The 19502-nt window shown below is 46.5% G+C and overlaps 2 protein-coding genes across 4 annotated transcripts in view; one reads left to right on the plus strand and one right to left on the minus strand.

Moving 5' to 3' along the window:
* Positions 1 to 19502, minus strand: part of SLC31A2 (solute carrier family 31 member 2) — a 287433-nt gene that overhangs the window by 5279 nt on the left and 262652 nt on the right. The window contains exon 5 of one of the 2 annotated variants that reach the window (XR_014215885.1): positions 17831 to 17961. The exons of the other annotated variant lie outside the window; for it this stretch is intronic. The gene's annotated coding sequence lies outside the window, so the exon portion shown is untranslated. Of the gene's footprint in view, positions 1 to 17830; positions 17962 to 19502 lie in introns of those variants that run through there. 2 annotated transcript variants of the gene reach the window in all.
* Positions 1510 to 19502, plus strand: part of LOC309524294 (uncharacterized protein) — a 152651-nt gene continuing 134658 nt past the window's right edge. For both annotated transcript variants that reach the window (XM_082208765.1, XM_082208767.1), the window contains exon 1: positions 1510 to 1780. In XM_082208765.1, coding sequence (XP_082064891.1) covers positions 1657 to 1780 — 124 coding nt within the window. In that variant the 5' untranslated portion in view covers positions 1510 to 1656. The remainder of the gene's footprint in view (positions 1781 to 19502) is intronic.

Consider the following 19502-nt stretch of genomic DNA (forward strand, 5'->3'; position numbering starts at 1 on the left):
AGAGAGAGAGAGAGAATGGAAGTGTCTTTTGCTGATATTTTACCAGAATAAAATTGTTCTGTTGTGATTTCAGGCGCTGCAATTTTATACATTTGCATTTCTGTTGTTGTTGCTGCTGCTGCTGCTGTTTTTAAATTCACCTAAAGTCATTGTTATGAGGCAATTAATATGCATAATAAATAATAATAAAACAATAAAGTCGTTGCTGAAGTTGAAGTTGCACACACACTATTGTAGAAGAGCATAGTTAAGAAGTGGAACTCACCCCCAATAGGACTCTTTAAAAGAAAGAAAGAAGGTTAAGAGACATTAACAGAGGATAAGGCTATTGGTGGCTACTCCCCATGATGGCTCTGCCCTGCCTCCACTGTGACAGGCAATAATGCTTCTGAATACCAGTTGCTAGAAACCACAGTTTCTAGCAGTGCTCTTATGCTCAAGTCAACCAGTTAGAGAACAGGATGCTGGACTTGTCTAGGTGGCCTGATCCAGCAAGCTCTTCTTACATTCCTCACACCTGCTCTGCATGCAGAAGGTCCCAGGTTCAATCCCTGGCATTTCCAGGTAGGGTTTGGAATGTTCCTAATCTGAAACCCTAGAGAGCTGCTGCCAGTCAGTGCAGACAATGCTAAGTTTGATGGACTGAATAGGAGAGAGTTTCCTATGTTCCTGGCACTAAGCAGGTGTTTATTTTTTATTTTTAAAAATTGACAGAACACGTGTATTACTGAATAGTGAAAACCTCTGTGCAGTTTACATAAAGCTGATGGATTTCAGTGGGTCTGCTCTGAGTAAATCTAACATTGTGTACAAATATACATTAAAATTATGAATATTCAAGTGTTGGATTATCCAGTAGCCATCTAAGGGCATGCATAGCTCACCAGCGGAGAAGGGGCACCCCTCACAAGGGCATAGCCAAGAGGGGCAGGGAGGGGCAGGTGCCCCCTCCCCAAATCAAGCATTTCCATAAAAACACTTAACTGAGGTTCTGCGCCCTCCCCCCGCAACGTGAAACCTCCCCCCGAACATAAATCCTGGCTACGCCCATAACCCCTCACCCAATGCTAAAATTGTTTTTGAAATAATTTTGCAAGCAGAAAATATGGAAGCATAAGCTCTTTTAAAACATTCATAGGTTTCGCATACATTTCCAAAAATAAAAATTTCTTCCAAGGTTTATTACTATTTTTATTTCGAATTGCACAACCGGGAGGGGCACCCTAATCTTATCACTGTTTTGGGCTTCTGCAGTTTTTAAATCCATTCTTTTATACAAGACACACATCTTGTAACTTTTTATTTATTCATTTAAAAGTGGGAAAATCCACCTTGCTGTTTCTGTCTATTCCGAACGCCCTTGCAGTGTTCATTCCTATCCTATTCCAGTGTAACAGAAGTTACTCTCAAGAAAGTTACTTTCACCTTAACAGCCACGCTCTCTCTTCCCCCCACCCCCACCGCGCGCGCATCTTAGCGGCTGTGGCTGCGCGGGGCGGCGCCATGCCCCGGGAAGGGAGCGGGGAAGTTTCCCTCAAGCCTTTCTGAGCCTTGTCCACGGGCTCGTCCGACACTCAGCCTCTCGCAAGCGTTTTCCGCCGCCCGGGTTCCTCGGGTTCTCCAGCAGCGCCCTTTGTTCGAGAGAAGCCGTCGGTGATGTTGCTCCTTCCGCTGCTTCTGTTCTGGCCCCGGAGTTCGGGATCTGCGACTGCCGGGCAAAGCCATCTAGAGCGGAATGGAGGAGACTCCGCAGCCGGCGGCAGCTCGGGGCTGCCTGCAGGTGAGGGAGGCGCCCCTGGTCAGCGGAAGACGAGCAGGTGGCTATTTGGGGAGGGGGAATTGACGCGGAGGCATTTGTGGGGGGTGGGGGTGGCCTACTCAGAAGTAAGTCCAATTGAATAAACTGAGGCTGACTCGCAGAAAAGTGAGGTTAACGATTGTAGTGTTAAAGGTAGAGGTAAATGGGTCCCCTGACCATTAGGTCCGGTCATGACCGACTCTGGGGTTGCAGTGCTCATCTCGCTTTATTGGCCGAGGGAGCCAGCGTACAGCTTCCGAGTCATGTGGCCAGCATGACTAAGCCGCTTCTGGCGAACCAGAGCAGCGCACGGAAACGCCATTTACCTTCCTGCCGGAGCAGTACCTATTTATCTACTTGCACTTTGATGTGCTTTCGAACTGCTAGGTGGGCAGGAGCAGGGACTGAGCAGCGGGAGCTCACCCTGTCGCAGGGATTCAAACCACCTACCTTCTGATTGGCAAGTCCTAGGCTCCCACGTCCCTTACACCCAGGTAAAGGTAAAGGTAAAGGTACCCCTGCCCGAACGGGCCAGTCTTGCCAGACTCTGGGGTTTGTGCGCCCATCTCACATCTATTGGCCGGGGGCCAGCGCTGTCCGGAGACACTTCCGGGTCACGTGGCCAGCGTGACAACGCTGCTCTGGCGAGCCAGAGCCGCACACGGAACGCCGTTTACCTTCCCGCTGGTAAGCGGTACCTATTTATCTACTTGCCCCCGGGGGTGCTTTCGAACTGCTAGGTTGGCAGGCGCTGGGACCGAGCAGCGGGAGCGCACCCCGCCGCGGGGATTCGAACTGCCGACCTTTCGATCGGCAAGCCCTAGGCGCTGAGGCTTTAGCCCACAGCGCCACCCGCGTCCTACACCCAGGTAGGCGCCCTCAAAATCATTGTCCCTACGGTGCAACCTGCTGTACATCTCTTCAGAAGTGAGCTCCGTTGACCTCAGCGGGACTTACTCCTAGGAAAGCATGTACTATAGGGCTGCTACATGCTGACAGGGCATCACTCCTGTCAAGAACTGTGCTGCAGGGTTCAGCATCCCACCAAGTTCTACTCAGAGTAGACCCAATTAAAGTAATAAATCTAACTCATGCCTGTTAATTTCAGTGGGTCTACCTTGAGTAGGACTAGCGCTGATTGCAACTCTTTGTTAAGAGCAGTAGCACAGCCTTGCTGAACTGGGATTAAGGTATCCATCTGGCTCAGTAACCTCTCACTTCATGCAGGGTCAGATGAAGGCCTTTAGAGGCCCTATGCCCTTAAAAGATTTTGGTGCCCCTATATATATCTAATTCAGAATATAAACAATAATAAACTGTAAAACAAAATGCTTTTTTAAAAATTGAAACAAAACCTACAGTAAGATAGAAAATAATATTTGTTTTTGTATACTTCCACTTTATTTATGTTTGGAGGGAAATTCTCCTACTTTTTCTAATTGCAAAGTCTTTGATCAGATTGTTAAATCTGATTTTAAGAGCCTCATGCTCAGTTAGCGTTCATTTTCTCTGTTGAAGTATATTAAAAATCCCATCAGAACAACCATGCTATCCCAGAGGACACTGAGCTATCCCAGAGGATTGTTGCATGGTTGTTCTGTTGAGATTTTTAATATACTTCAACAGAGAAAATGAATGCTTAGCTGAGCAATTTGTGACCATTAAAGTTTAAAATCTGACAATGGAAAATAAGCATGTGCTTATTTTGCTTAATGGTTAATCCAGCGCTGACTGCATCAGAGGCAGCGAAGTCTCCCCAGTAGCAGCCACAGTCCACACAGGTGGGTTAAATGTTCCCCATCAAAGCATCCTTGCCGATCTGTTTAAATATCAGGGGTCCATTTGCCCTGATTATCTTAACCCAGGGATGGGGAACTTCAGTCCCAGGAGCCACATGCAGCCCTACAGACCTCTCTGGTCCTTGGGACTCTCCCCAAATCAAATTCCTGTCTCTACTTCGCACCCTCCTTGAGTGTTTGTGCCTGTCTGGCATGCACCTTTGAACTCCATTTTTTTCTTCTTACTTGCCTGGATGGAGGCTAAAGAGGTGTGTGTGTAGAAACTGAAGGAGGATGAAATTTGCACCATTGTTCCACCTACTTCTGCCCCTGCCCACTATTGGCATGTGGCCCCCAGAGGATTGTGCAGAAGGAAATGTGGCCCTTGGGCTAATAATGACTTCCTGCCTCTGGGGAAGTAATAGTGCCACTGTATTCTGCTCTGGTCAGACCTCACCTGGAGTACTGTGTCCAGTTCTGGGCACCACAGTTCAAGAAGGACACTGACAAACTGGAACGTGTCCAGAGGAGGGCAACCAAAATGGTCAAAGGCCTGAAAACGATGCCTTATGAGGAACGGCTAAGGGAGCTGGGCATGTTTAGCCTGGAGAAGAGGAGGTTAAGGGGTGATATGATAGCCATGTTCAAATATATAAAAGGATGTCACATAGAGGAGGGAGAAAGGTTGTTTTCTGCTGCTCCAGAGAAGTGGACACGGAGCAATGGATCCAAACTACAAGAAAGAAGATTCCACCTAAACATTAGGAAGAACTTCCTGACAGTAAGAGCTGTTCGACAGTGGAATTTGCTGCCAAGGAGTGTGGTGGAGTCTCCTACTTTGGAGGTCTTTAAGCAGAGGCTTGACAACCATATGTCAGAAGTGCTCTGATGGTGTTTCCTGCTTGGCAGGGGGTTGGATTCGATGGCCCTTGTGGTCTCTTCCAACTCTATGATTCTATGAAATGTGGCCCTTGGGCTAAAAATGACTTCCTGCCTCTGCTTTGCTTGCAATTTAATGCTGCGTCTCTGGACCATCCTTCCTAAATTGCTAGCAGTGGATCCCAACCCTCATGGCTCCCGGTTGTGCCACACATTGCAACACCTGCCTTTATATGCAATTGGTTAGATCAGTGTTTCCCAACCACTGTTCCGCAGCACACTAGTGTGCCGCGAGATGTTGCCTTGTGTGCCGCGGGAAAAATAAAAAAATTCGAAAGATTTTTTTTTAAAAAAAGTCAAATTTTCGATTGGGGCGCCGTCACTAGATGACCCCTGGGGTTCCCTCCCTCCCTCCCTCTCTGCCCCTCCCTCCTCCTCCTCCTCCGGGGAGGCCCTTCCTGGCTCTCGGCCAAGGCTTGGCGGCTGCCACTCACTCACTCGCTCGCCCACCCGTCCCTCCATCCCTGAACCCGGCCTCTCCCTCTCCGTCCCCGGCGCGGGGGCTGCCGGGATCCGTAGTCCCCTCGCCCTTGGGCTCCGCGCCCGCGCGGGGTGCGCAAACTACGTTTCCCAGCGTGGCCTGGCGGGCCGGGCGTTTTGTTTGAAGCGCTCTTCTCCCGGCCATGGAATGAGCGCAGCGGCGGCCGGGCGGGCAGGGGCTCTTCCGCGCAGACCCCGCGCAGCCTGCCTGCGCCCCCGCGGAGATCGGGCGGCAGGATGGAGCCCGGGGATCCCCGCAGAGGCGGAGCGGCGGAGGCGGAGGCTGCCCCCCAGGTAGGGCTGCGTCGGGGGGGTTTTTTTTTTGCAATGCTGCATCCGCGCCGGAGGGGACACATCGGACCGCAGGGAGACCCCTTGGCAGGCGTGCAAGGCAATGCATGCGTGCAGGCGTTGCATGGAGTGCAGTGCAATGCAATGGCAAAGCGGCGCCCTGCATGCATGCATGCAACTTCCACCGGCGCTCCGGACTTGGCAGGTGAGGGGGGTCCCCAGTGGGCGGCAGAGAGAGCCCGGAGGGCGAAGGGGAGCCGGGGGGAAACTTCGGCGTCGTTGCGCCGGGTGTTGGAAGCGGAGGCTGGCGGGGGCCCCTCACCTGCAAAACCTGGTCGCCTCTCATATATTTTGTGCATTGCATTCATCGCCCGCTTTCTCCTCCAAGGAGCTCCCGGGGGCGCGCGTGGTTCTCCCCGTGTTATCCTCGCAACAACAGCCCTGCGAGGTGGGTCAGGCAAGTGGCCCAAGGGAGCACCCAGGGATTGTCCTGGCCAGGTGGGGTGATTTGAACCCTGCTCTCTGCCCGGTCTTCGTCCTCATTTAGCCCCCACATGTGCATGACTGTGCATGACTGAGGTTTTCCCCCCTCGTCTTGGCTATGGTGTGAGTCTGTGCTGTTAATTAATGGGGTTCTGCCTTCGGAGAAGATGAGCCAGCCCTCAAGGAGGTGATTATGTAATTTGCTAGCAATTCATGTCCCTCCCGGCGTGACGCTGCGCGCTGACGTCACGGGGCTGTAATGGTGGTGTGCCTCGAGATTTTTTTCATGAAACAAGTGTGCCTTTGCCCAAAAAAGGTTGGGAAACACTGGGTTAGATGTCTGCAGCCTGGCACTGAGGATCAGCTCTGAATCCAGAACAACAAAAAGAGATTACCATAAACAAGTCTTTCTTTTGTGAATGGGAAACCTGCAGGAGAATTCTTTGTTTTCCTTATTTCTTTTTTAAAAGAGCATCTGTCAAGCTAGGGTGCTTAATGAATGACAGACATCAGACAGCTAACCTTCTGTTGCAAATTGCTAGCTACGCTATGTTATGGTATTTTGCAGGGGAGGGGGGGAGATGGGTCTGTGTTTCTTTTCTTTCTTTTTTTGTGGGGTGGGCTTGACTTGCTGCCCAAAATGTCTTTGTTCAAGGAAAGATCCACATAACTTTCCCAATCTCATGGGTCTGTAAGGCTTGAGCTCTATGGTCTAAAGTGCTCTTGGACATTATTCAGTACCATAGGCTGTGCAGCTGCTGTCCTGGTCTAAAGTGGAGGTGGCAACTTGTGCTTTTGATACAAGACTATTCTGCATAGCAGTGTGCAAGATCTCCACCTTTTAGAACAGGGCAGAGGAAACCTTCCTTGGGATTGCCCCAAGGCCATGCCCCTCACTGACCTCATCCTTTGCAACCTCAGTGTTTTTGCCTGGCTCGAATGTGCCCATTCTTTGCTGCCTGGATGGAGGACAAAGGGGAGTGTGTAGAAAGTAGAATGCTGCACAAAGGTAAAATCGGCCGTGTTGCTCTCCCCATGTTTCCATGTTCCTTGACCCCTGGAATGTTGCCCAGAAGGTACATGGCTTTTGGGCTACAACAGGTTCCCCATCACACACATACAGTTCAAAAGCATGTGCAGAGTTGCAGCCAGGGATTGAGCTACTCAATAACACAGCACTGCCTACCATCTGGCAGCAGGTTTCAAGGGTTCCAGACAAGGAACCTTCCTTTCCCTGTCCATAGGCAGCTGTGAAGAGTATTGTCATTCCAGCACATGTTAGTGATTGGGTGCTGGCTTTGGCAGGCTAATAAGATTTAACATGGGTTTTATGTTCAATGTCTGCGGTCATACAAATAAGAGGTCACCACAGCTGGAAGGAGGGACAAAGTTTTTCTTTTCTTTTCCCTGGATGGGGGCTGTTATGTCATTTTAAAACTCCAGATCTTGAAGACATTACTCACTGTGAGATCATATACTGCCACTTGGGAGGATAAAAATCCAGAAGCCAAGCTAGCTCAGGTTGGGTGTTAAATGTCTCAGATGAATCTACAAAGAAAGTTTCCTTATATTGAGTCAAACAACTGGACCATCCAACTCAGCACTGTCTATGCTGAAGGGCAGCATCTCTCCAAGTTTTCAGGAGGCAGCAAGTATTCCCAGCTCTATCTGGAGAAGATGGGGGTTGAACCTGTGACAAAGCAGTTGTTCTACTACTGTAATACCACCGTTTTGCTATAATGGGTACATAGGAAGCTGCCTTATACTGAGTTGTACCATTGGTCTATCTATTTCAATATTGCCAACACTGACTGGCAGCACCTCCCCAGGGGTGTGGGGAGGATTCTCTCATAGTCCTACCTGGAGATGTCAAGTATTAAACTTGGAATTGTCTGTATGATCTACACCCACTCCACATTCTGGTTCAGTGGAGTAACTCTGCTTTATATTCATAAAAGTTTGGTTGGGCGATTCTTTTTATCCATTTCAGGGGTAGCTGCCCTATACTCTCAAGGCACCTGTACTCTCATGCCATCCTCTGACTGGGGCTACTTAAGACATTCCTGCATTATATTTACTTTGTGAATTAAATATATGTGCTCACTTGTTGCACAGATCTTGTGTGACTGAAAGGACTAATGTGTTGCAGATAAAGCAAAAGGGCCGCAGGTTTGAGCATATTGAAGTTTAATTCAGAGATAAAAACTTGCCGCTTACAATCAAGAATGTCTGCACTGGCTGGCAGAGGTTCTACAGGATTTCTGACAGTGTCCACTACCATTTCAACCTGGGGATTGAGCCTTTAACCTTCTGCGTGCAAAGCAGATTCTCCAGCTGTGGCCCAGAGCATGGCTGGCCCAAGACATTTTGGCACCTGAGGAACAAAACAACACTCCCCTCCCAGCAGGGAAGAAGCAGAGAGTGAAGATCCACATTGGGAACAAGGGGAATAAAATCTGCATTGGAATCTGTTGCCCTTATGGATCCTGCCATTTGAGGCAGTTTCCTCACCTTGCCTCATGGATGGGCAGCCCTGGCCAAGAGGGATGTATGTTTTGTTAGGTCCACTGAGAATTGTTGTAAAGGATAAGGTAGAACCTTTCTCATATTGTTTACAAGAAAAGTGATATGGAGTGAGATATTAGCCTATGATGGCTGTGGCATCATATGTATGTCATAATGAGATAATACATACACAGTATATGTAAAATTTAGGAAGCGCTGTGCGATCCAGCACCTGAAGCTTCTAGGGACCTGTTTTGCATTCTGCAGATAATTTTAATTACACACCTGTCACCATCCATCCATACAGTCCCAGAGATGGACAAAACTGTCAATTTTGATTGTTTTCTAATGCTACCGCCCTGTCATCACATACAGGACTAGCAGACTATTATTTTATTTATTGCTATTTGTAGAACTCACAAAGCTTGATAGGAAAAGGCTTGGCTTTCCTGCAATCGAGGTCAGGTGCTGGGTTCTTCTGCTGGTTTTGGCTGGCTCTGTGGAGGCCATTCCTAATACTGTGAGTCAGACAGTTTGGATGGATTGGGCATAGTGCTGGGTGGTGTTGGGTCATGGTGTTTCCCTTCTCTCAGCCAGCTTGCATAAACTTTGGTTGATGGTCTAATGCTGGTGGATTTCCCACTTGCTGGTACAGCTGAATGACTGTAATCCTGAGCCAAATGATGTCATGTTGTTCCATTATATGCTAAGGCATAGAAACTGATTTCTGTATATAGGTGTGCCCTGTAGTCTCTCTTGAGACAAAGCTCATGGTACTTATGTCATCTGCACTAGGCCACGTGTGACAGATATGGATGGTGGGGAAATTAGATGGTGGGGAAACCAGTCCCCTGACTTTGTGTTTGAATGAGAAGCAATCTAATTTCCCTTCTTGGACTCACATGGACTGAAACCACATGGACTGAAACCAATGGCTTCAAGTTACAGGAAAAGAGATTCCAACTAAACATATGGAAAAACTTTCTGACAGTAAGAGCTGTTCAGCAGTGGAAGGTGGTGGTCTCTCCTCAGGGCCGTCTTACCCATAGGCACTAGGGGTGTGGGGCACTCGGGCACCAGGCTCTCAGGGTGCCAGGCCGAGAGTCCGGGGCCCAAGAGTTGAGTCCAGGGAAGAGCCCGTCCATCGGTTGGAGCGCTGTGGCAGACTCTTCTGCTGTGGCAGACTCTTCTACGCCGTGAATTCAGGGTCTAACGAGCCAACGAGATGCTGAGGTGGCCAGCTGGCTCCGCCCTTCTGCGCATGTGGGACTGGGCAACCGGGGGGGGGGCACTGGGCAGATCTTTGCACCCAGCACCGCATATGCTTAAGACAGCCCTGTCTCTCCTGCACTGGAGTTTGGATGGCTATCTGTTGTGGATGCTTTAGCTGAGATTCCTGCATTACAGGGGGTTGGACTAGATTAAGGTTACCAGATGTTCCTGATTCCCGGGGACAGTCCCCGGATTTACAAACCAGTTCCCTGACAAAATCCATCTATTTAGTAGGAAGCTGAAAAGTGTTCCCGGATTCACTGAAAAAATCTGGTAACCTTAGACTAGATTACCCATGGGGGTCCCTTCCAATTCTACAATTCTATGAGTCTATGAAAACAGAGCTGTCCTTTAACATTTGCAGTACTGATCTACCAAACAAAATGTACCAAAAATGCATCACTTAGTGGGGAAATGTACTTAAAACTGCATACAGTAGTGCCCCGCAAGATGAATGCCTCGCAAGACGGAAAACCCGCTAGACGAAAGAGTTTTCCGTTTTGGAGGTGCTTCGCAAAACAAATTTCCTATGGGCTTGCTTCACAAGACGAAAATGTCTTGCGAGTTCCTGCAGGGTTTTTTTCCTCCCCCCCTTTTCCCCAAGCCGCTAAGCCGCTTATCAGCTGATCCGCTAAGCCCGCTAATAGCGCTAATCCGCTAATCCGCTAATGGACTTGCTTCGCAAGACGAAAAAACCGCAAGACGAAGAGACTCGCGGAACGGATTCTTTTCGTCTTGCGAGGCACCACTGTATATTAGTGTGAAAGCTGCACAAATGCATTTTATTAGGGGACATTGTTTGCAGCAGAATCGGTCAAAACTGTGTTTATCAGAAGAAATTCTAACTAAAGTGCTGATGAATTTTAATGAAATTGCAAATTACTGCAGAAGGTGCGAGGAATCAAATTTAAGACTGGATGGATGAGAAACTTGACAGAATCACCCATGCCTCTAGTGACAGAGGCTGACTCATTGAATCCTTAACTTACTATTTTATTACTATTTAAATTTACATACCTCCCTTCAGCCAAAGGCCACAACATAAAACACACAAGGAAAACATAAAATATATAGCATAAAAAACCACACACACCCCTGACACATTTTAAAAGCCACAGATTGTTTAATCAGCCAAAGCCTGTTGCACAAAAGGGGGGAAATCATTTGTTTAATGAAAAACTAGAAGTTAGTAAAAAATAGGAAATACGCAGAAAATTTACACAAGAACAGCAACAATAGTGTTTTGCACAGTGGGAGGGGAGGTGGAATATGGAGAAGCAGTAGCCAGAACCCAAGCCACTTTGCATGGCTTGTCAGTCAAACAGTATCTGTTTCAAACATGCAATTAATCTACAAACAAGTTTAGAATTTAGAATTATTTCACAACTTCATTGATCAGTTCTTAATACAAAAAGATGCCCGCCCACCCAGCCACCCATTTTCCATGGTTTAATGAAACAAGTTATACATAGAGCTGCCAATTACAGTCATACCTTGGGATAAATGTGCTTCAAGTTAAGTATTTTCGGGTTGCGCTCCACAGCAACCTGGAAGTAACGGAGCGCATTACTTCCGGGTTTTACCGTGCACGCATGCGCAAACGGTCAAAATGACATCACACACATGCGCAGAAGTGGCGAAACATGACACGTGGACACGGGTTTTGTTTGCTTCAGGATGCGAACAGGGCTCCGGAACAGATTCCGTTTGCATCCCGAGGTACCACTGTAGTTTCTGGGGCCAATTCAAAGTGCTGGTTTTGACCTATAAAGCCTTAAACGGCTCAGGTCAGGACTGTAATACCTCAAGGGTTGCCCCCTCCCCATAAGGTGGAAGAGAGGAACCCTTGATTTGATCCAGCACATGGCCTAGGATGATGGGAGTTGGAGTCCAGCAGCATTTGGAGGGTAGCAGGTTCCACACTGCTGTTTAACACTGTAAATCAGGAATGGGGGACTTTTGGCCACCCAGATGTTCTTGGACTCCAGCTCCCACCAGCTGGCCCACCTCTGCTGTGGTGCCTCCAGCAAGAGTTTGGGAAACACCCAGCAATTGGAAGCTGTAAGATTTATTTCTGCCTCTCTCCCCAGGACGATGCTAAGAGTTGCCTTTTCTCTCTTTGAAAGATCTTGATGATGGATGTAGGGTGGGTCAAAATGCCCCTGGCATCCACCTGATTTCCATTACCCATGGCTGAGGTCAATCCAAGATTTGCCTTTCATGTCTTGTCTTTCATATATATATAAAATTCTAAATTATAACAAAAAAAAAATCATACAGTAAAAAAAATTGTTACATGCTGAACCTTAACTCCCCTCCCCTTCTTTCTATGGTTCTTTAAATTTACTCTATTTCCCCCAGAATTTCCTAATTAAATTTATTTATACTTTTTCTCATCTATTTCATATAAGTTTTAGCAACTGCACATTCTTACAATAATTCTGCTAACATCTTAATTTGTTTACAATTTGTTTGTATATATTTGATAACAGATTTCCATTCTCTATTAAAGAGTATGTTGTCTTAGTTTCTTATTCTTCCAGTAAGTTTCACCATTTCTGCATAGTCCATTAGTTTCTGTAGCCATTCTTGTCTTGTCGGGACTTCTTCTTTCCATCATTCTCGTAGCTGTGGTTGCACACATAAATAATTTGTTGTTGTTTTTTGGTGGGTTTTTTTTACAAATGTTATCTTAAAAAACATATTTTTCAATTCATTATACAGTGGTGCCCCACAAGACGAATGCCTCGCAAGACGGAAAACTCGCTAGACGAAAGAGTTTTCCGTTTTGGAGGTGCTTCGCAAAACGAATTTCCTATGGGCTTGCTTCGCAAGACGACAATGTCTTGCGAGTTCCTGCTGGTTTTTCCCCCTCCCCCCCTTTTCTAAGCCGCTAAGCCGCTTATCAGCTGATCCGATCAGCAGATAAGCCGCTAAAAGCCGCTAAAAGCCGCTAAAAGCCGCTAATAGCGCTAATCCGCTAATCCATCAATGGGCTTGCTTCGCAAGACGAAAAAACCGCTATACGAAGAGAATCACAGAACGGATTCTTTTCGTCTTGTGAGGCACCACTGTATATCATTTCCCAGTAGGCTTTAGCTTTATTGCAAGACCACCACATGTGAAAAAGGTACCTTCTTTCTCTTTGCATTTCCAACACTCATTCAATTTCAATTTATACATTTTTGCCATCTGGTAGGTGTTAGATACTATCTGTATAGCATTGTCATATAATTTTCTCTTAAACCATAACATGCTGTAAATTTTATATCTATATTCCACAATCATTCCCATGCCTCCATTTCTATATTGTGACCAATATCTATTGCCCAATGTATCATTGATGATTTCACTTGTTCATCTTTTGTCTCCCATTCTAGCAGTAGCATACATTTTCGATATCACTTTAACATTATAGTCTAACAGATCTCTCTCTCTAATTGAGACACTTGTCCCACAATCCCCCATTTCTTATCTTTTATAAATACTTTGTTTAAATGAGGATATTGCATCCATGTTAACATTCTTGATAAGTCCTTTAACTTTTTAAATTTAAATTCTCCACCTTCCTCCTTTAACAAATTCCTGTGTTACCAGTTTTCCGTCATATTCTTCTTTTTCACCCCTATAGTTCCTACTGGTGAAAGCCAAAGTGGTGTTTTTCTTTCCAATAATTTTTTATATTTAACCCATACTCTATACAATTTTTTCCTAATTATACAGTTTATTTATGTACTTTATGTACATTCCCTTTATGTAAATTCTTTATGTACTTTCGACTTTTCATAGCACAAATACGCATGCCAGCCAAGTATATTATCATGACCTTCTAGGTCTAAGATATGTGGATTCTTCAATGACAACCATTCCTTCAACCAGCACAGGCAGGAAGCTTCATAATATAATCTCATATCCAGCAGAGAAAAACCTCCTCTCTCTTTAGCATCTATCAATATTTTATATTTTTCCCCTCAGTTTTTTCCCTTGCCAGATATATTTAGAAATATATTTTTGCCATTTCTGGAAGCAATTCTCTCTGGTTTCTCTTCAGATCGTATAAATCTTTTGTCTTTTACTTTCATGTCTGGTCTTGTTTGATTAATGGCAGGGGTAGGTCACAAAGGGTGAGGGGGGCTGCTGGTGGCTTAAATTTATCATTGGTGCAGGGAGATCTGTGTTAGAATGTGGGCATTGATGACTTGGAAAGAAATATTTCAGGGCAGCCAGCCTGTTCACCATAAATGTAGGAGCATTCTGGGAGCTGTTCTAGTGCCCTTCCCAATAGATCTCTCTGTACAAGAGTGTCAGAGCCTGCAGAGACAGCTGTGTCCACTCTTGGCCATGTGCCAATCTTTTGGGTTCTTTTTGTCTTAAAAGGGAAATGTTTTGGTGGCGGCACTTGCAGGATTGTAATGCTTGTTTCTCTGCCCCAGGAAAGAGTAGCTCAGGTCATGGATGTATAGCTCACAGTGTGGTAGATTAGAGATCAAAGCTCAACTACTCCCCCTCCCCCCGCCACACACAAAATGAAGCTCACTGGGTGATCATCAGCCAGCCAGCCTCCCTCAACCTAATTTGCATGACAAAATTTTTGTGAGGATACCTCCAGTGGAGGCTGGTCCATTAGGGCGAATGGGGCCCAGGCCCACCAACCTCAATCTGCCTTCAGCCAGACCCCACCTTTCTGCCTTCTTACTTACAATCCAGAAGGTGATCTTGCCTATCAGCTTTCTCCTCCTCCTTAGTTTCAGTGTTGCCCTTGAAGAATTCAGCAGGGAGAAGAAGGATGGGGACAAACATTGTAACAGTTGGCTTAGCATATCATTGGCTCTGGCTGTATCATTGGCTCTGGTGCCACCTATTGTTGGTTGCCCTGCATTCCACGTCCCAATGGGTACCAACCACCACTGCCCCTCCAATTGTGTCTAATTCTGGGTGCCACAAGCTGGAACATGTACTGAGGAGGGCGACCAAGATGATCAAGGGTCTGGAAACCAAGCCTTATGAGGAACAGTTGAAGGAGCTAGGTATGTTTAGCCTGGAAAAGAGGAGACTGAGAGGAGATATGATAGCCATCTTCAAATATCTCAAGGGCTGTCACATGGAAGAGAGAACAAGCGTGTTTTCTCCTGCTATGGAGAGTAGAACCCGAACCAATGGCTTCAAGTTACAGTCATATCTCTGGTTACAGATGCTTCAGGTTGTGCGTTTTCGGGTTGCGCACTGCACCGACCTCGGAAGTACCAGAACAGGTTACTTCCTGGTTTCGGTGCTCGCGCGTGCAGAGAAACACTAAATCGTGCTTTGCGCAGAAGCTTCAAATCGCGACGTGGTCATGCACAGATGTGGCACTGCGGGTTGTGAACGTGCCTCCCTCACGGATCATGTTCGCAACCCGAGCGTCCACTGTACAAGAAAGGAGATTCCAACTAAACATATGGAAAACTTTCTGGCAGTAAGAGCTGTTTGACAGTGGAATGGTCTCCCTTGGGAGGTGGTGGCCTGTCCTACCTTGGACTACCTTCTTTAGATGAGATTCTTGCATTGCAGGGTGTGGACTAGATGACTCTTGAGTCCCTTCCAATTCTATTATTCAAGGAGCTCAAGGTGGCATACATTAATTCCCCTCCACTCCATTTTATCCTTACAATAACCCTGTGAGGGGGTTATTCTGAAAGCGAGTTCATGGCAGAGTGGGGATTTGAACCCTGGTCTCCCAGGGTCCTGATCCAGCACTCTAATCACTACACAACAACTGTTATGTTTGCCTGCTGCCAACAGCTGGGCATTCATGATAAATTGGTGCTCAGGCCACAGCCTTGTCTATGTCTCTTAGGTTCATGACGGAGAAGCCTAATTAGTTGAATTGAACTTTGACTACATCTTTTTTAAATGCCTGCAGGCAGCTGAATTTCTGCAAAGCTAGAGGTCATGAAGTTCTTATGCCTAGGCAGCAGGGGTTAAGAGCCACTTCCCTGGAGGATATTTTAGCTGGCCATTTTCAAGTAGGATGAATAAATGAGCGGGTAGGTGATTATATCTGGGTCAGAGCAGGGGCAGAAGCTGAAGCAAAATTCTCCTCTGCAGCTGTTAATTTGCCTTTTTGTATCTGTTGGTCCTTGTTCCTATGGTATCTCCTGAGGTTCTGCAGATCCTTCAGAGCTTCACAAGATAGGCTAGCCATCTGACCTACTTTACAGAGGACAGCCCCCTCTTTGAAGGTGCCCTCTTTCTGAAGGGCTCTCAGTCTAAATCTTGTTTAAAGACAAGTCTAAGAAGTAGGGGCTGACATGTCCCATGGGGGGGGGGTTGTGCTGCTGTGTTGTCCACCCACTGATACCTCCCTTACCTGGGTTGTGTGACATAGCCTGCAAAGAAGCAGAAGCAGCAGCTTCCAGCAAAATATTGCATGCGCCATGAGATCTTGTGAGATTTTGGTGCTGCCCCAGGCGCCCAAGCGGCTTCCTCCACCGCTGCGTCACCCTGCCTCAAGGCTGAGCAGGGGGACCCTTGAATCTGCCCATGCAGACTGGATAGCAGACCCACTGGGGCATCTGCTTGGCTGTTGCAGGAGCAAGATGTTGGACTAGATGGGCCATTGGCCTGATTGAGCAGGCCCCTCATATTCTCTCAGGTCTGTCATGGTTTTGCATCTCCAGAAAGAGGAGGAGGAGAAGAAGGAGAGAAAATATATGTGTGTAGTGCTGGCAACCTAGGGACAGAGGTTCTCCCCTTGTGACTCCAGAGGCTGGAAAGAGGAAAGCAGACCCATCAGCACTCTCTATCACCCCTTCTTTGGAACACAGAGCCTCACTGGGGAGGTGGGGAGGACTTCAACCCCTCAGTGGCAGAGGCTAAGCAGGAGATCATTGCTGTGGAGCTGGCATCATAGGGGCAGCTGCCCCAGTGGGAAACTTTTAAGCAGGATTTGAGCACAAGAGTCTTCTCCCCTCCTGCAGTTTCCAGCCACTGGTATTCAGAACCATTGCTGCCTCCAACTGTGGAGGCAGGTCATAGGGTCATCATGGCTAGGAGCTATGGATAGCTGTCTTGTCCATGGATATGTCTGATACTCCTTTAAAGCCATCCAGGTTGATGGCCATCAGTCACTTGTGTGGGTTCCAGAGTTTAACTATGTGCTGCATGAGGGGCCCATAACATGGGAATAGTTTAAAGGACCTGAGAGAGAGGTCTTTAGAGCTTCTCCATTTCTCATGTGGTCCAATAGCATCGTGAGGGCCATAATCTATGATATAAAGGCACTGTGGGAAATTAAAATGGCAGGTACATCTAGCCACCCATAGCACAGCTGTGCTTTTGGCAGCTGTCTCAAGCAGTGTTCACTAACTGAGGAGATGTCTCAGCCGGGAATGCTTCCCCTCAAACCTGGTACCAGTCCTGAATGCAAATACAGTGGTACCTCGGTTTATGAAAATCTGTTCTGAAAGTCCATTTTTAAACCGAAACCATTCTTAAACTGAGGAGTGCTTTCCCTAAAGAGGCCTCCTGTTGCCGGTGGCCTTCCACCATTCGGATTCTGTTCTTAGACCAAGGTAAAGTTCTCAAGCCAAGACACTATTTCCGGTTTTGTAACTATTTGCGGAGTTTGTAAACCAAATCGTTCTTAAGCCGGCTGTTCTTAAGCCCAGGTATCACTATATATTAGTGAAGGCTTTTGAGGGTTCCGCCTCACCTCACTTTTTGGAGTTACATATTTCCATCGCTTTTTAAAACTTGTAAATGGTAGCATTCACTTGGACCCCATACCTGAAATGACATGACATGTTTAATGGCCTTATTGAACAGATGTGTGTCATTATTATTTTTTGCCCTTACGGTAAATGTGCAGTGAGTAAAATTTATATGTTTGTGGGCACAGGTCAAATCAATTTAGCCCAGGGGAAGAGCTAGCCTATTTATTAAATTGAAGTCAAGTAGAGGTCGGGTTTGTCCTCTTTAATTTAGACATGCTCCCTCTATTCATCTTGTGACAAATTACTGGCTGCAGTATTGTAGCTCAAGAGTGGCATTTGTGGGATCCTTTTCTCTTTCTCCCTAGATTCCTGAGGTTCATTAAGATTCAGACACAAACTAGTGGTTCTGTACAAATTTGTGTTTTGTATCCAACTTATAAAACACTTTACAGTTTGAGGCTTTAAAATTCAAAATTGCGTGCAACAAGATAAAAATAAGATAACATATACAGTGGTACCTTGGGTTAAGTACTTAATTCATTCCGGAGATCCGTTCTTAACCTGAAACTGTTCTTAACCTGAAGCACCACTTTAGCTAAAGGGGCCTCCTGCTGCCACCGCGCTGCCAGAGCACAATTTCTGTTCTTATCCTGAAGCAAAGTTCTTAACCTGAAGCACTATTTCTGGGTTAGCGGAGTCTGTAACCTGAAGCGTATGTAACCTGGTGTACCACTGTACATAAAAATAGATTCTAAACCCATTCATAAAGGTAAAGGTAAAGGTACCCCTGCCCGAACGGGCCAGTCTTGACAGACTCTGGGGTTTGTGCGCCCATCTCACATCTATTGGCCGGGGGCCAGCGCTGTCCGAAGACACTTCCGGGTCACGTGGCCAGCGTGACAACGCTGCTCTGGCGAGCCAGAGCCGCACACGGAACGCCGTTTACCTTCCCACTGGTAAGCGGTACCTATTTATCTACTTGCCCCCGGGGGTGCTTTCGAACTGCTAGGTTGGCAGGCGCTGGGACTGAGCAGCGGGAGCGCACCCCGCCGCAGGGATTCGAACCGCCGACCTTTCGATCGGCAAGCCCTAGGCGCTGAGGCTTTAACCCACAGCGCCACCCGCGTCCCTTAAACCCATTCATACAGGTGTACAAAAATGCATTTACATTAGGGAAACTGCTTGCAAAAAAAATCTGTGCAACTGGGGGAAATTGCATAGAAAAATGTATATGTCTGATGAATTTTAGTGAGGACTTTAATTTTTTAAGGTTGAAAAACTGAAAGAAGCCTAAATTGACAGTTTCTCCCATCTTTACCCAGAACTGGTTGAATTACTGCAGAAACAGCATACTGATTTATTAGTATTAGGTTAATGGTCAATTTGAGTACTGTCTTTTTACCTTATGAAAGGACTCAGAGTGGGAAAACAGCAGACACCTCACCCACAAGCAGAAAAACCTGTAAAGTCATGGAGATGAACCTGGAGGTCCTCAGAACTGCTGTAAATGAGGATCTGATTGCAAACAGATGAAGCTTGTGCTGTAATTGGTTTTACAGATGCAGTAAGCAGTGTCATGGGCTCTGTGCTGGGGAGCAGCAGCATTGGGTTCTTGACCTCTGGGACATTGTTAAGCCACTCCTTACTTTGACCTCTCTTGGAACCTGTGTAATTGAGTCTAAGTGGCCTCAACTGGTCTCTAGATCAGTGAAACCACATTGCTTGGAGTGATTCTTCCTCCTCCTCCTTCTATGGTGTGTGGGTGGAAAGAAGAGGGGAACAAAAGGGGGCTGAGGCATCTGACATCAATTAGAATGCCTCCTTTCCAGTTAATCTATTCAGGATGGAAATACCAACGAAGCAGGTGAGTGGAATTCTTATGCATTACGCCAGAATGTCCACTTCTGGTGGCCTGGGACTGATTTAGATGAAGGAACTCTAGATAGCAAAGATTGTGCTTAGTTAATACAAGAAGCTGATTTCCCTTTTGCGGTGGACCAAATTGTCTTCATTGCTAATAAAAACTCTACTGAGAAATTCTGTGCTGATACCATTAAAAGCATAACTTTTTGTTTTTAATGGTTAAGCATTCAGATTTCTTTTCTGAGTATCAAGATATCTCCACGCCATCAAACTTCCTCTCCAAATGCCATTTTCGGTGCTTTTTTGCTTTTAAAAAAAAGATTTTTATTGAAGTTTCACAAATTATATAATAACAAACAAGACATTAATACAAACAAACAAAGAAACAAAAACAAGTAT

Source organism: Podarcis vaucheri (genome assembly GCF_965113315.1).
Source record: "Podarcis vaucheri genome assembly, chromosome: Z".
Lineage (NCBI taxonomy): Eukaryota > Metazoa > Chordata > Lepidosauria > Squamata > Lacertidae > Podarcis > Podarcis vaucheri.